This window comes from Cygnus olor, chromosome 7 (genome assembly GCF_009769625.2).
Source record: "Cygnus olor isolate bCygOlo1 chromosome 7, bCygOlo1.pri.v2, whole genome shotgun sequence".
In the NCBI taxonomy this organism is placed as follows: Eukaryota; Metazoa; Chordata; class Aves; order Anseriformes; family Anatidae; genus Cygnus; species Cygnus olor.
Genome location: NC_049175.1, coordinates 26,570,881 through 26,588,155, shown reverse-complemented (window position 1 = coordinate 26,588,155; position 17,275 = coordinate 26,570,881). Strand labels below are relative to the sequence as shown.

Sequence of the window (17,275 nt, the reverse complement as noted above, 5' to 3'; positions counted from 1 at the left end):
TACATTCTTGTAGCTCCACTATGCACAAACCACAATTTAAACTCTGCCTCATTTTTATTTTGTTCTCTACAAAACCATGTGTTTGACTTGAGAATTGTTTCCACCTATGCAAGCTAGATGGTAGGCTTCTCATCCTGTTTTCATGACCACTTCCTAAACACACTATGACTTGGGTTGGGATAGGTATCTCAGGTCAGTGGACATCTGTAGAAATTGATCACTTGATTTCAAGGTGGTCAGGGACAAATCCTTAATGGACTTAAACTGTGTATCTGAGGCTTTGCTATTCCGGAAGAAGAATGGGGAGAAACATCCCTTCCCTGTGATAAGTCCAGAAGAATGTTTAGCCATGTTTATTTTTCCTCTTCCAACCCAAACCATTCTACAATTCTATGGGTCTAAAAAAGTTGGGAGGGATAGGGGAAATTTTCAAGGTGAAAGCACTGTAAAAGTTATATGTGTTTGGAAATGTCAGGGTTCCATAAGGGCATTCTGCTCAGGAAAATCATGGAGAAATGAAATTGTCCCCTGCTCTAAGGCAATTCTGTTCCTTGTCAGTATGATATAGCTGTAGTACTTAAACAATTCACGAGCTCATCTCACCTCTGTAGCTCTACTCTGTCTACTTCTGCATCAGCAATAGTTTTACCCCTATGTGTCAGTTGTTCCTTTTCCCTCTACATATTACTGTTCCTGGCATGATCCTGCTTCTCCTTATGGCATAGCTAGGTGAATTCCTAATGGTCTATTGTAAATCTAGCTTAGCTTCCATCATTACTCCAGGACAGATACTAATGCTTTCACACTGCTGGTTTTCAGCATAATTGTCTCTAGCTATAGCTTGGAACACAGTGATGATGTTCATCTCAGCTGTTGGCAGAATGGGATCTACCTGTTCCTGGAGTGGCTGGATTGTCCTGAGCCTGAGAATGGAATACTATCCTGTCTTTAACCTCAGCCTAAACTAAAGGAAAGTAAATGCAGAAATAAGTACGTAGAAGCTAAGTTGGCAGCTAAGGAGGTCAAGAGGGAATCTGGTTGAAACACAAGGCAAGCATACAGAGCCATCCCTCTACTGAAAATAAACTCAAAGCTTTTGTTGTTGTTTTTTTTTTTTTCCAAAGTCAAAGAATTTCTTTGCATTTCTTTGTGAGATTGCTCTGAATAACAAGGATGGAGGAAAGCAATGAAATTCCATCTAAGCCCAAGGTTTTATTTTTCTTGTTTATACCACTAGTTTTCTAGGCTGAATACACTTAATCTTCATAAAATAGCTGCCAAAGTATGATATTCCAAAGATGCTGGTTTTGTTTGGTACTTATCTTGTGCTGTGAAGTGGTTAACTGAGGATTAATTCTATCTTGCAAGTTATGGGCATCTGTCTAGGAGAGTTAATCAATTAGCTTTCAAGGATGGTCTTGTGGTTAAAACATTGGGCTGAATCTCAGGAGAATCTTGATTCAATTTTTAGGCCTATTTCCAATTTCCTATGTGACCTTGGGCAAGTCATTTATTTTCTCTGTGCCTCTCTTCCCCAGACATCTGTTTATTCCCTCCTACATTTTGGTTGTCTTGTCTGTATGGATTATAAGGATTTCAGGACAAAAACACATTTCTTATTGGGGGAGGAAGCATTCACACCATCTGCCACAGAATAATTTCAGCATCCAGGTGAGGTGGTGTGAATATCCTTCCTGGAAGTGTTTTCTCTTTTCATTGCCCTTTGCAGTTGCAGGTGAGCAAATACTGTGACCACCCCTAGTTTCTGGATGGTGTCTAGCATTATCCTTGTACTGCAATACTTGTCCCGACTCCTGATTAGGGACAGTCAGTAGTAACTGCTAGACATCGAAGGAACACTTGCTTCTAGACAAATTATGATTGATCTGAATAATTATTTTGTGCCCCCTTGCAGGACAGAACGGGTCTTAGACATACAAGGTGTTGGCTGGAATGGAGAAGTTGCTTTTTAAGCTGTGTCCAGTTGTCAGTGCAGTCTCTATGCAGTACTGCACTCCAATCAATAAATCATACCACTAGAGACACTGTCTCTCTACTTAGAGAGGTGATATGGCTTTTAATATTTGATGTATTTATTCCATTTCTGTCTACTATATCTGTAAAGTGTTACTAATTTGAAAGAAAATTTTTGGTAGCACAAAAATTTGAGTCTAGTGAGATCAAATCTATCAGATTGGGGAGTTGGCTGAGTTGCTGCCATTAGCTACTGTCTTGAAAATTCTAAGGTGGACTTGGAGTATGTTACTTTTAAAAATATGTTCTGTATTTAGTTCTGTAAAAGGGAAGAATTCATTCTCTTGTAATGTTTTTCCACTTCCTGCATGCATGTCAGCTCGATTTGGTTTCTACTCCCTCCCTGTGCCCCCAGGCTGCTCCAGAAGCTGCCCTCGCAAGGCTGTCAGTTAGAGTTAGGCTGCTCAGTAAATCCCACTTGGCAGCTTGTGCTCCTTTCTGCACCATCCCTCTTTTTCCTGTCTCATGTAAGTGAGAGCTCCCAACCCTCCTCACCACCCTCACACACCTTTAAAATAAATAAATAAACCTGCCTTTTGTGGTTGTCTTTATCCACAGGGAGATTTTCAGTTCAGAGTACTCGACTCCTACCTGGAGATGTGATATATTATTGGTCTTCCTCCAGTGACTGCAGAGGAAGCCTACAAAACTTACGAGGCTGGAAAATTAGCACTTAGACATGTAAGAGAGAGAGACCTGACTCCTTAGGGCCTGAAGAGCCTTCTGCATAGCATCCTGCTTGTCATACAGGCAAGCAAGCTGAAGCATGTGCTTTGCTGTGTTTGTGTGCCCAGACTGTCTGATGTCCCCCTCAGTTTGGTCAGTTTCCTTCAGGTTTTCTTGCCAGTATTTTTCCCCTTCCTTTCCCATAGCCTGTTTTATGAGGTTTGGAAGGGGGGAAGAAAAAAAAAAAGAGTGAAAATAAAAATAAAACCCAAAGGAAAGTAAAAATTATCAGAAATTTTCAGAAATTGTCAGAGTACAGATCTGGAGATAATTATAATGGCAACTTTGGAAATCTGCCTGTCTTACTTTCTTGCTCAGCTGATTTATTCTGTACCATTGCTGTATGATCTGAGTACCTGAGATACAAAATCAATAATAGGTAAGGTTTCTATCGATGTATTTGTATTGAAATCTCAAAGGTCACATCCACATGGGGTGATGATGTATTGTATTAAACAACTTTTAAGCTGACATTTCTCAGTCCTGATATTTCTTCCTACCACACTACACTGGTAAGTTTATTTTGCTTCTCATTGTAGAAAATAGCTTGAGCGCTGCTGCTCTGTGAGTCACTTCAGCGTATCTATAACCTAGCTTGCTTCTCGAGAGACCCAATAGTCAGGAGTGCTGGGTAGTCCCTACCATTACCTGCCCTTGCAAGTCTAGTTGCCTCCTTTGTGAGAACAGCCTCAAAGATCTCATCCTTGTAAGAGAGTTTCAACCTAGTGAAACTCTCAATGGGAAAGGGCTACATTGGAAAAGGACAGCAAAGGTCTCACAACAGAACCAGAACAGTGGCCATGTCTTTCAGAGGGTGGCTGGATACAGTTGTTAGGAAGAAGTATTTGGGCTTCTTGAGAGTAACTGTTAGTTGATATCGTATGTCCTATACAGCACAAAAGCCTGTAGAAATAGGAGCATGCACTTCAAGTTGTGTCTGCTTTTTACTTTTATTTCCCCTTTCTCCATAGCCCTATTGCTCCCTTCATCTTCATCTGAAGGTCTCAGAGAATCCCTATACCTCAGGAAACATCGCCAGTCGAGACACTGCCCCCAGCATTATTGTAGCATCAGGTATGAAACATTTAAAGACTTCCTGTATATGATGTGCAAACACAGAAAACATTGAGCGTATGATAGGTGTGGAAGGTGTTGACTAGCTTGTGGGGTGTCACAAACAGAAGTCTTCATGGACCTTCAACTTACCTGTTTATTATGGAAACTGGCTTTCAGGACTGAGCCTTATACTACCACAGACATTAGATTCAACACAGGCAATTTCCTTTGTGTATAGAGGTGTATAGAATTGTATAAAATGGATTTATTTTTTTTTTTTAACTTATATTTTCTTCAAACTGAATGTCTCTCCTTTCTCCTCCCTTCTCTTCCCAAAACTAAAAGTTCTGTACTTACAAAAGGAAAATAAATATGTTTACTCTCGATTTGGTAATTCTGATGTTTCTTGAAGTGTTGTATTGCTAATCAATGTTCTTCTTACAGGCAATATAGGCACTGAACTGTCAGATGATGACATCAGCATGTTTGTTTCTGCAGATGCTGGGAACACATGGAGACAGGTATATGACACTGAATCACAGATCTAAATAGTAATTGTAGGAAATTGTCAAAGAAATAGATTCAAAATGTTGCTGCTTTTCTTTCTTACTTTTTTTTTTTTTTTTTAATTCAAAGTAGCTTTTTGCAAATCTACACAAAAGGGAAGACTTCTCTCCTGAGAGGTAGAGAGATGCCCAAAGAACAGGACTATGTATGTCATTAAGCATTATATAACAGAAAATTATTTTTACACTACGCAGTTTAACCCTGTAGTAGACAAGAACAGATTGAAATACAGATATTTAAAATGAAAGAATGTCTTTCTTGTTATTTTTGTTCATCTCTTGTACTGATCAAATCATTTTTCTCTTCATCCATTATTATACTTTCCAGAATATTAGCAGTAACACTAGTCTACTTCTCCCTCACGTGTGGGACTCATTTCACCTGAGCTGAATTGTCCAAAGCTCAGTGTCTCTCTAAAGCAATTACCTTGCTTTGTTCTTAAGTTAGTGGAGAAAAAGACAGAATGCATTTCATCCTGTTCTGAAGCTTCTGTCTCTTCAATGGTAGCAGAAAGAGACTGGATGATGCAGTTAAATCAATTTCCTAATATTTAGTGGAATCCCACCTGTTAACAAAGCATTGTTACTCTTTAGTGTGTTCATCTTCAGAAAGGGAACTTCTACTCCCATTTTCTAGATGAGATATCACATCATGGAGACCAAGTGTCACTTTCACAGACTCACAAGCACTGCTACAAAAACTAGAGAGCAGATGTTTGCAGAAAGCAGGAACCAAAAAGACACAGGAAAAGAAAATCTGTTTAAATATTTGATATTCCAGGAATCTAATTATTTTACAGTGCTTGACCGGCCATCATTTTTACCTCTACATCACTTGTGTGTGCTATGGCCAGATACATGCAGGCACATCAAGTTCTTCAAACAAAACTCTGTCATCAAATAGAGGAAAATTGCTAGTCCTTGCAGAAGTTCATGTTTCTAACTTTCTGCTAAGCAGAGGCATTTCTCTGGAACCTGGAAAAAATTAAAAAAAAAAAAAAAAAAAAAAAAAAAACCAAACAGGAACTGTCTCCATACAGGTTGTGTTCCTCTACTCAGTAACTTCTGTAGCACATGCCTATCCTCTGTCAAGATCATACTTGAACTATGACATTTTCTTGATACTAAGGAAAATAGATCTAAGTATATGTTTATTTTTCCAGATCTTTGAGGAGGAGCACAGTGTTCTGTACCTGGATCAAGGTGGAGTACTGGTTGCCATAAAACACACATCTCTGCCTATTAGACATCTCTGGTAATGACTCTGGTTCTAAATGTGATGGTTTGATGCCCTTCCTTATAGATGTGAAGAAGTAAGAAGTTAGGCTGCAGTCACAGTTTTTTTGTAGCTGTAATCTAGAAAAATATCATTTAAGAAACTGGCAAATTAACTCAGATAAAGCTAAATCTTGGCAATTCCAGCTTGCCCAGTTTCAGCTTGGCCAGATCTTAGATACTGTCAAGATAAGTCCATGGCTTCCCTGATTTACTAAGCCTTGGCTTCTTAAGTTTGGTTATTTATATAATATGTAGTTTGGATTATGGCTTTGTCTCTTATTAAGTTGCCAAAGTACTCTTAATTTTAAAAATTATTGATGAAATTGTCTTCTATATGGCAGGCAACACTTATGAATGAGAATTTTGTTGAATATCATCAGGGTTATGTAGCCAATAAGACAAAAATGTCCCTTCTAGTTAGCACCCTTCAGTTTATATGGTAGGTAGAATAGTTTTATGCTGTTTTGAATGTTTTACTGTCATTACATTAAGAGTTATATCAATATCTAAAACATGCAGACTCAAGTCTTAAGAATTGAGGAGTGATTACAAGCTTTCACTTAGACCCACTGCAGGGAAGAATGCTGGTCAGAAGAGACAAATCTCTTGTGCTCTGGGAATCTAACCTCCTTAAAATGTCTTATGTTGTAGACCTAAAAATAAGGTGGTCAAAATTAGTAGTGTATTTAAAAAATAAATAAATAAAAATCTGAGTTCTAGGCTACGTTTTACCTTTAAAGCATCAATCTCTAATATAGCTTTATTAGTTTCTGCCACTTAAGTATTGGCCTTGACTTAGCAGTATAATGCCAGACAAGCTTGATCAATGCTATGATTTATGGTGCTCCCCCAAAAATTAGTTATTTCAAGGACTAAAAATGCAGTATTCAAGAAAAAAAGCTGCTTCCTAGTTCTCCATAGCAGCTGTAGTGTACTGGTGGGTCCCCTCAAGTAAAGTTGAAGGAGAATAAAATAAGATACTAATTCTGCTTTCTCCACTAGGTTAAGTTTTGATGAAGGGAAATCTTGGAGCAAGTACAGTTTCACATCCCTCCCACTGTTTGTAGATGGAGTTTTAGGGGAACCTGGAGAGGAAACTCTCATCATGACGTAAGTGAGCTTGCCATCATACTAATGTTGATGCGAACTGCGCCATAATTATCTTATGAGGATTGTTTATAACATAACACTCTTTCTGGCTGGTGACCAAACCGAGTGTTATCTGAAGCCAGGAGTATGCAGACTTCTGTTGCTGAATCATCAATGTCTATTTCTGGTATGATTGAGGGAATGACAGTATGGTTCCTTGCAAGCTGTAAACGCATTATCATTTAGCTTACCAGCATGAAACCCCACTCCTCAAATTGAATGTGATTTAAAGCAGAGTTACTCTTGACAGATGAATATTTAAAAGAAAAATGGTGGACTATTTTTATAGCTGTGGTTTTGCTACTACTTTCTATTTTTTAACTGAGAAGCAGAAAAATGAAGACATTCTTTGTAAGAATGAATGATAAGATGTTGCCTGGAGGCTGACTCACAAAAAATTGTGATTAGTTTCAATGTGGTATGCTGAGAACTGCATTGTGCATAAATCTGGATTCACCCTGCCTAAAATTGTGACGTTTTACCTGAGATCAGGTTTGCAAAAAGAGGAGAAAATTTATTTTTCTGTCTGTAAAAAATGAACTGACCTGTAATAAACAAAATATTTGGCTTGGAAACTAACCTGAGTTAACAGAAACGTATGAAGAATGGTACCTTAATATACTGATTTTAATTCTTGTTGAAATGATTCCCAAAGCTCATAATTAAGATATGAAAATCCTGCAGGTATGACTGTCTCCAGCCTATGTCAGGTCTCCTCTGTTTGATCAGTTTGGAGAAAGACAGAATTGGGAGGCTATTGATCCACAGAATAAAAGCTATGGGTAATCTAAGAGGTTTGTGGGTATTTAGGAGCCAAAGTCTTACTTCCACTATGTCAGTCAAGTGAAAATCAGTAGGACTAGGACTTCCAAAGCAATTAATCTCTGCTGGAAATTTGTCAGTGACTGTACCTCTGTAACTACTAGACTCCATGTGGTGCTACCTTTTACTGTATGCACTTTCTGCTGTATTCTGTAGAGTGTTTGGACATTTCAGCCACCGCTCAGAGTGGCAGCTGGTAAAAATTGACTACAAGTCCATTTTTGATCGGAGGTGTGCAGAAGAGGACTACAGGCCTTGGCAACTCCACAGCCAGGTGAGAAGCAAGGAGGCTGGGATCTGACCTGAGGCTACATGATCCTACAGTTAAAGATCATCATGATCCACTGTATTTTCCTGTTAGCTTCATGTATCAGATTGTACCTTATTAGCTGGTTTTGTTGTGTTACATAGGTGTATTAGCCCTGAAGGATGAACAGCTGCCTTTTGGCTTGTTCTGTAACTAAGGGATAAGAAAGAGTCTGTGTCGAAGAAACAACAGAGGTTTGAGGCTCCATACAGATTATTAGCTTAGATTCTTATCCAGAGCTGAGGGATGCAACAGCAGCAGAAGCACTGCTGCTGAAAGAGGCCTGAACTCCTTCCCTCTGAGAACTCCCATCCAATTCCTTCATCCTTACCTCCTTCCTCTCCTTCCATTCTCTGTCCTCATAGTCAGTATCTTAAGACCCTTCTAGTTCTCTCAAACTTGTTTCCCTACAATCCAGCCCTCTCACTCTCATGTCTTATTCGCTTGTTTTCATACTTGCTCCATCACTCTCAGCTGTTAGTTCTGCTGTGAGAGCCGGACACTTTATTCCCCATTCTTTTGGGTCCCCCTGTGCCCTGTCCCTGGCATCCTGGATGCAGGGGCTGCATCACTCCTGGAACAATCTCTCAAGTAGCCAGCAAGTCAACATGCTCTGTGCAGTGCCTGTGCCTGCCTTGGGGGCATCTTCTGAGCTCTGCTAAGTTTGACACAATGCCTGTCTTATATCAGATTAAAACACAATATGGCCCAAATTCTGTGGTTATATAAACACCACAGGCTCCACTGAGGTCTAAAGAGATACAAACATTTGTATGATCAAAGGTTGTCTTTCTGTGCTGGGCAAGAATTTAATAATGAATACGAAATGGAAGTAGCTTGACTCAGACTAGCTGCTCACACAAAGCACAACACCACACCAAAAATACCAGTTATGACTTAGATCTTCAGATGATGAAAATCGGTACAGCTTCCTTGAAATTCAAGAATCAACAGCATTTTACACCAGTTGCCATTCAAGCCCTGCTGTTTTCATGGGCAAATCTGTATCATTAATATTTTCTTTAGCTTACAGCACAAAAGGTAACAATTGAGACCCCACTGTCTTTTGTTCTTTACTTTCTTGTGCTCACATAAGCAAAAATGCCAAGGATTTTGCAGTATATCTTTGAGGATGTTGGCTTTGGAGTTTGCAGAACTATTTTTAGGAAGACAGCTGTAGACTTTTGCCTTTTGATTTGCTTTCCTTTGAGATTACAAGGCTGAGCCATGCATGTTTGCTAGACAGAAATATTTAACAGGGTGCTCAAGATAGTGAAAAGACAACGAAGTGTTAACATCCAGTACATAACAAATCAAATCCTAAAAAACCTGAACTCAGAATCTGTGGAAAGTATTTACATATACGTGTATTACTAATTTCCACTGAACAAAATCATTGTCAAAGTGATTAGACCAAAGAAATAGACATGCTCTATCTCAGAGAGCAGAGGGATCAGGCTGTGGTTTCAGTTGCTGTGAAACCTAATCTATAAATGAGAAATGGGCCTGAATTAAATACTTACTGGGTTTGGAACAAATTCAGAACTGAATCTGATACATAAATAAACCCAGATCATTTATTGGTGTGTATTGGAAAAGCTGCTTTAGTTTCAATTAAAGCTTCAGTAGCTTTAATTAGCTCCACTGTACTGACATGGTATTTGACTTCCCATCCTCTTCCCTTGAGTCACAGCCCCTATTATTACACAGTCTTGAAAAATTGGGTGTTACAAACAGCCTGGTGGGTGTCAGACAAAGATATTTTTGGTTTTGTTTCCAGGGAGAAGCTTGCATCATGGGAGCAAAGAGGATCTACAGGAAACGCAAGTCAGAGAAGAAATGCATGCAAGGAAAATATGCAGGGGCTATGACCTCAGAGCCATGTGTGTGCACAGAGGCAGACTTTGACTGGTGAGCAATGAGCACAAAAAATGTGTGAGATTACCTAAAATGATGTTCCCACCCCACAAAACAGAACTCACTAGAGAGTCTGTAGGCTTGCAGGGAGCAGAAATTAATAAATGTGTAGGTGGCTAAGTAGATTCCTCCCTGATAGTGTAGGTATGTCGAAAGAAAGAAAGGGGAAGTAAGTGTCTGTAATCCTTGTTAAAGCTCTCACAAAACTGATGCTGAACAAGCCATTTTCCAGGTCTCATCTGAGCTTTTTGCAGTATTAAGGTAAAAGGTTCATTTAGTCTAACTTCAGCAATGTCCAGGAGTGGCTGTGAAAGTAGTATATATGACATACATATAGTGTATAGTGTGTGTTAAGAAAATAAATTATTCATACATAAATACACACATCTGTATATACATGTAAAAATAAGTATATATAGTATACTAAGCAAGCCTTCATCTTCTGGAAATCAAATATCTAGGGAATTAGTCTGCCATTTTTTATATCTGGACTATCACATTTGATATCTTGACATTGCATTCATTAATTTGCTTAATCTCCCAAAGCTTTTTCTTCTGTCCTGTATTCTATTGGAAATAGTGTCCATTGCCGAGTTATTAATGGGGTGATGAAATGTCAGCTTCTGATTTCATTTCAAAATTCCTGCTGATTCACAGTAATTTGCACAAAACAGACAGGGAACCACCTTGTTGGAATCTCACTATCACTATGTTTTCTCTGAGTCTGAAACAGTCCTGAATATTAATAAAATTGATTGCAGGATTTGCTGCTACAAAAGTTTGTTGCTAGGTACAGAACAAAAGTACTGCAGTGATACTTGCTAGGGGAAAACATGCTTGTATTTCTTTTACATTCACTTAGAGGAAACTTTCTGCAAAATGTCTGCTGGGCTGTGAAACAATGTCTCAGAGAAAACTTGGGGACATATGACAGACATTCACATTTCACATGGACCCACAAGACCCTTCGAATCTGATGGAATCAGCAGAATTAGGCCTTTTTGAAAGTCAGCTTGTTAAAAGTAGCCTGAGAAGAGTACCCTTAAAAGTACTGCAGGTTTCTGTGCTGAGCAAACTGATAAAAAGCCTTCCTCGCCTAGGAGGGTCTTCCTTCTCCTGATGGAACCACTTTTGTTTCAGGGCAGACTATCATGTTCCCCTCTAACGCTCTCTGAGCTCTTGTTTTTCACATAGTTCTCAGATCTGGATTTTTACTTTATCCATTTCAGCTTCCTTCTCCACTGCCTCTGAGGAAAAATGAATAAAATATTTCCGTAAACATCCAGTTCAGAAATATTTACCAGAAATAGTCATCACTTATTTATCTACTTAAAACAGTCAGGAGCATAGTTTTACATAGATTTTCCAGAGAGAGATGGAAAAGCCTCTGGGAACAGATGACAGAGGAGAAAAGAAATGCCAAAAAAAAAAAAAAAAAAAAGCAATTCTGCTGGCTCACCTGAATTTGTCAGCCCAGCTTTATTATGCTAACAAAAGCAAAGCTGCTGCTTCTCTGCCATAGCATTCTGTGCATGCCTTCTTGAACTCTGTACTAGGCTTCCCTGCTAAAGCATCCTGCATAAGCTAGTCCAAAGAAATTGGAATTTGGAGAAAAAATGTTGAATGAAGTCTTGCTGATAGAAGATGTCCTCTGTAGGTTTCTTCATGCAAAAGGAAGAAGCACTTTCATCATCCTCATTCATGACATTTCCATGGTGCATTTGAATAATTTATTAGTCTTTTTTAGACAGGGCTCTGAATTGGAGAGGATTGAAGGGGACATGTATCTGTCAGGCAGGGAGAAGCCCCTTTTCTGGCTGCGCTTGTTTTTGCAATCTTGAAATAAACTGGGCAGCTTTTTATATTAACATTAATGGTTACAGGATCCGGACTCGTATACAGAATGCATGAGGACAACAATCCCTGCCCCAATCAGTGTAGTTTGGAAACTGAATTTGTATGGATAAAATTTTGTTATCTAAATTTATCAGAGCTTGGAGTAAAACAGAATATATACCTGTGTGGTCATGTGAAGTTAAAAAAAAAAAAAAAAAAGAAAAGAAAAAAAAGAAAAAGTGTTATTCCTGTTAATTCTGTGAGTGTTGTCTTATCAGTTCAGGGGAAAAAAGACAATCATAAAGGACATAAAGATTTTCTAATTTATTTATTTATTTTCTCCTAGTAATGTCATAGAACTCAAAGGTTCGTTTCAAATCTTCATTCAGCCCACAGTAGTTCTTTCTCAGAGAAAAGGGCACATTGGTTTATTGTTTTACACAGCAGGAAAACTGAGTGACACTGGAAATGACTGTAGTTCCACCAGCCTTGGGAACCTGAGCTCTTCTGACATTAGGCATCTTTTATCATGGCCTAGATCCAAAACTAGCTGGGGCCAGAGCTGATCCGGCAGGGAGCTGGTGCTCTGTGCCTGGGCTGCAGCTGACAGCCAGAGGGCAATAGCGCTTCAGGAATAGGGGGCTGTGGGAACACGCAGGAAAACCCTCCTCAAATCCGTCCTAGCAACGGCCTGGAAACGAGATTGTCCTTCTTCATTTAATTGATTTGAGTAAATGAATGACACCGTTACTTGTGTGTTATTAAAGCATTAATTTACCCGCTTTCCTTCCATTGTGTTCCTTCCTGCCGTCTGAATGTTATTACGGCAATATCTCTCCAGTAGAAACACTTCCCAGACACAGATGGAAATCTTTAGTGGTACTCATCCTTCAGCTACCTGTCCCCCAGGTCCTTTAATAGAAACTTTGAGTTAAGTGTTGCTCTGTCAGCCCTCCTTCGGAACCCACTGCCATTAATACTGAGGGCTTCTCCTATCAGTATTCCTATATCTTACACCTCCATGGGAAGTACTAGTCTGTTCACTCTGGTGCTGGTGACTTCGAACAGAAAAAGAGGTGCAAAGGAGCCTTAGTGCAATTAAGATTCAAACGTACTTATTTCACTGATGATATCCGCAAGGATCATGCAGGTGCCAGTTCTGAAATGCACATACATTTACATCCTAAAATGAACTAAATTTGCTTTATCATTCTGGTAGGCTTATTTAACTAATGAATAATAAATTTGAGTTAATCTTTAGTTCGTTTTGAATGGTTGTGGAAAATGCAGATTCACTATGCAAAGTCTATGATGCATCTCTGCATCTTTAGGGGCCTAGATATCTTCCAGGCCTGATTTTACTGGAAAGACTTTGGGAATCTCAGATTCTCTATTAACATAAGCTGGTGTGGCCTGTTCTGAATGCTGCAATGCAGTTATAACCGTATGTCTTCCTGGGTCCATCATTCAAACTGTCGTTGAATCCATCCTTCTCTGAGATAAATCCCAGTTCAGATCCTGTACCACTGTGAGGCAAATATAACTCTCTTTAACATAAATTTACACTTACACCGTAGTTCAGTATTAGATAATAATAGTAAACTAATAAAATGCTGGTAAGACTTCACCAGAGCTGTGGCCACAGTTAATTATTTTTACAAGAGCTTTTGGAATCTACAGAACAAGGCGGACTTTAATCCCAGGTACCTTAATTCCACCCTATTTAAAGTCTGAAAAGTTTGCAAAGCAGAAAGTACAAAACCACAAGTAACATTTTCAGTTTCTGGCATGTCTGACCTTAAGGTGAAACTGTTAATATTAAGGAAATCCTGTGCTTACGTGTTAAGTCATCTCCTGAGTCTCAGAAGGTATGAACAAGGCAATCACTTGTCTGACTTACCTGATTATGTCTATACCTTAAAAATGGTGGAATTTTAATATCACAAAGATTTACAGTTCTTACATGACAGTATGTTTGTCAGGTCTGTATTCAAGCTAGTTCCTTAAGGGATTTCTTTATCCTTTGATTGTTACTTACATTGATAATGATCTTAAATCAGGAAATTTACCATGCACTTTGAGCAGGGTTATAGAATTTCTGGATTGAATGAGTATCTGTCTTTAATTACAGAGAAGGATTTGTCATCCTACTTGACTAGGACAAATAGGATTCCAGTTTAAACCAGTAAAAGTGGCCAGTGTATAAACATTGTAATCAAGAGCTAGGCAATAGGCTGCTTCACACTGATAAAACAAGCCATGCAGGTAAATGGCTCTGCTTTTATTTTGATAGGTACATTATCTATTTCACCTGAATTCCTTTCAGGCAGGCAGAAAATATCATCAATATATGCAAATTCCAATTCCCAGGTACCTGGCAATGACTCGGCTAGCTGATTGCAGTCTAAAGCTGATGCCTTTCCTGTTTCCAGATTTTGCTATACTGGCTCGTGCTATGGCAATCCAATTGATGCTAATGCTTGTTGATTGCTACAAAGCCCGTTGTGCCAAATTGTAGGCAGCAATTTGTTGTCAGCATCAGTGTTCTGCATGCACCAGCCTGTAGCCAAGGAATTCATTAGATTCCAAGATTGCGGAGGTGAACGGGGGGCTGCTGCATCTGTAGAGAGATACGGAACAGCAATTCATGTCATTTACTGGGATGATATTTCTGTAGGACTTTAATGAGCCAGACGATTTGCAAGCCTGAAAATGACACTGTGAAACTTCTGTGCTTAGAACTATTTCTGTTGTGGAAAATCCTATAATTTTATTCTCTTGACTTTAAGAAATATGATCCAAGTATAGTCAAACCTAGTTAACTCAAGCTTCCCTTGCCTAGATTTGTGGGTACTAACAGGAAGCAAAATTATAGCATGAGTATAGACAAGTGTGTAGTAAGAAATCACAGACTTGATACTGCTGTATTAAATTGGACTATGGGTACTGATCCTCTCTGCAGCAGATTTTACTGTATTGTTTTGTTTTGTTTTCACCTAACTGATTGCAGAACATTGTGTGTGTACAGTGTTACAGCTTTTTAATTACACTGACACATGCTAACTTAGGAATATAGCACTGCAATGTTGACAAATGAATTACAAAAATACAAGAGTCCCACTTGTATGTAAATATTTGTTTTCTCTAAGCAAATCAGAATGGTGTTATTCTTCATTATAAAGTGTTTCCACAGCCATAGTGTTTTTAATCCAACAAGGATGATTAGAGGAGCACATGGCAGTGGGAGAATAGGCTGGCTGATGCTTCCAAAGCAATTAAACAACATTCAATCACTAACATCTGAGTAAATAGATTCATGAAAATTCAATCACAAAAACTGAGGAAAAAAACATTTAGGTCATCTAGTTCATTGCTGTTTCCTAGAGCATGTTCTCAATTACTTGTTGTAGCTATCCCAAGCAACACAGCTGCCAAAATGTTCTTTTGGAACAATTGTGCAGTCCAATGGGTGTTCAAGAGTTTTCCCAAGGGATGTGCCGCTTTAGTTTTCTTTTTGTTTAATGCCACCTTTTTAATTTCTCTGGTTTTAGATTACCTCAAAACATTTTTCTTTCTTGATTCAGAAGAAAAGCTTGCAGGCATGAGCAAAAAGCGGTGACAAAATTCCTCTCATTGTCCAGCTTTTGATAACAACCCAGAGATCTTAAAATTATTTAACAGCAACTCAGTTTTATTTAAACCATCATGTTTTGGCCCAGCAAGAAAAGACAATTGGAAAAAAAAATCTTCATAATTTTATATATTCTTGTTCTTGTTAATATTATTCTACATATATTATTGATCACACCGTCAATCAGCATTGGTTGCTGCCTGTTAGTGGTTGCTGAATCCAGTAGCCTGATGGAGGTGAGGCTGCTGCAGCTTTTTTATATCCCCTGATCCAAGCAGTAACAAGCTTGAGCATTTGTTCCTGATATACGTAAATGTACACACAATGCATATATACATGGCTGGCCACACAGATTAACCCAAACAGAAAACACAGCACTTGTACAAACACCAGTTGCCTCATCCTGTCCCCTCTCTAGGTGATCAAGATGAAATCCCATTTATGGAAAATATATGCATATGTAAATGTACGCACAATATTGATCCCACCAGTACCTGGTCTTAGACACCCAGTTCTATCCAGTAGCTGTCCCTGGGATGCCCAGTCTCCCCAGTTGCTGATATTTGGATGTATGAGCCTCTGAGTCCTGGAGCCACGCTCCAGTTGCTGATGCTCATGCCCAAAGGCACGGACTGTGGATCATTGCCAGGAGATGGCCCCTGGATCCCAGGTGTGCCCAGCTGCCTCACATGTAGACAGACACAGGTCTCTTCACTAGCTGGTCCAGACCTACATGACTTTACATCAGTAGCCAGCCCCCAAACCAATAATCAATTCACAGACCTGGTATCCAGCCCAGACTTGTGACCACATCAGCACATAGCTCCTAAGGTTTTCATCCTTCTCACTGTCCTGTCTGGCTTGATGCTCACCCAGGCACTATGCAAACAATCCAGTGATTCTGGCTTCTGGCACCATGGGCACATGGGCCTTATGACCCATGGTCTAACTCCAGTTGCTGACATTTAGACATGCGCATGCACGCTGAACAGAGAGCCCCTGTCCCAGAAGAACAGTTAGAAATGGAATTTAATGAGATGACAAAGAACAATGCAGTGAAAGGACATGGCCAAAAAAACACCCTGTTTACACACAACCCATTCCTTTTCCCTCTGATTTTGTACGTTTTTGTACACTCCTCAAACCACCTTGGTCGTTCCCTTTTCTTGCCTTTGGTTCTTCCCCTTGGCATCCCATAAGAAGTTTTGTGCAACCCCCAAATTCTCTTTTTTGGCATGGTATAATGAGCTCTGTACCCCTGTGTGCGGTAACCCTGCTCAGTCAACAAAGTAATCTGGGCAGAGCCTCCCCTGTTGATTATCTTGTAGGTCTTACCCCAGAAATGGTTTGATGGTTCTCCCTTGAACAGCCCTTAGAGGAACCAGGACAGAGTCTTCACTGGCTCTATCCACATTATTGGTGTTTCTTGTAAACAAACACGAGCCCTTAGATCACATAATCTAATTTACCCTAATCCTCTTTTGTAGACATCAGGCTACAGGATACCAAGATATTAAAGATAACAAGGAAAAAAATAAAAATAAAAGAAAGAGATCACTTAAGATCAAAGATCATGTCGCAACTGGAATATTGGAAAGGAGTCTGTGAACCTCTGGATAGCAGTTCTCAGAAATGATGATCCATTAGCTTCTCAGTTATGGTATATGGAGAAAGCTCAGTATAAGGAATAAGAATGATTTTCCACCCAAACAGAACAGAATACTGTTTAAAGAGTTTTGTTTGTTTGTTTATTTGTTCCACAAATACAGAACTAAAAATGAACAATTTTTATAGTGTCTTTATTTCAAAAACATCAAAAACAGTTGGAAATGTTGTTTATTTTTAGTGGAACTGAAGCAAATTTATTCATAGCTAAACCCAAATTGCAACAAAAGATTCCAGTTTGACTCATTGTTTCTGACACATGGTTTTTGGTAGCATTTCCTCTTTCAA

At 39.1% G+C, this 17,275-nt stretch overlaps 1 protein-coding gene and 1 long non-coding RNA gene across 6 annotated transcripts in view; one reads left to right on the top strand and one right to left on the bottom strand.

Moving 5' to 3' along the window:
* Positions 1 to 17,275, top strand: part of SORCS1 (sortilin related VPS10 domain containing receptor 1) — a 287,317-nt gene that overhangs the window by 227,908 nt on the left and 42,134 nt on the right. For all 5 annotated transcript variants that reach the window (XM_040564073.1, XM_040564076.1, XM_040564074.1 and 2 more), the window contains exons 11-16: positions 3,732 to 3,834; positions 4,261 to 4,337; positions 5,546 to 5,637; positions 6,663 to 6,770; positions 7,788 to 7,905; positions 9,719 to 9,849. In XM_040564073.1, coding sequence (XP_040420007.1) covers positions 3,732 to 3,834; positions 4,261 to 4,337; positions 5,546 to 5,637; positions 6,663 to 6,770; positions 7,788 to 7,905; positions 9,719 to 9,849 — 629 coding nt within the window. The remainder of the gene's footprint in view (positions 1 to 3,731; positions 3,835 to 4,260; positions 4,338 to 5,545; positions 5,638 to 6,662; positions 6,771 to 7,787; positions 7,906 to 9,718; positions 9,850 to 17,275) is intronic.
* LOC121073296 lies at positions 9,880 to 15,938 on the bottom strand. Its single transcript, XR_005821598.1, has 5 exons — positions 15,817 to 15,938; positions 14,066 to 14,311; positions 12,470 to 12,603; positions 11,315 to 11,516; positions 9,880 to 11,102 (listed from the first exon to the last, which is right to left on the bottom strand). It is a non-coding gene; the product is annotated as an uncharacterized LOC121073296 (long non-coding RNA).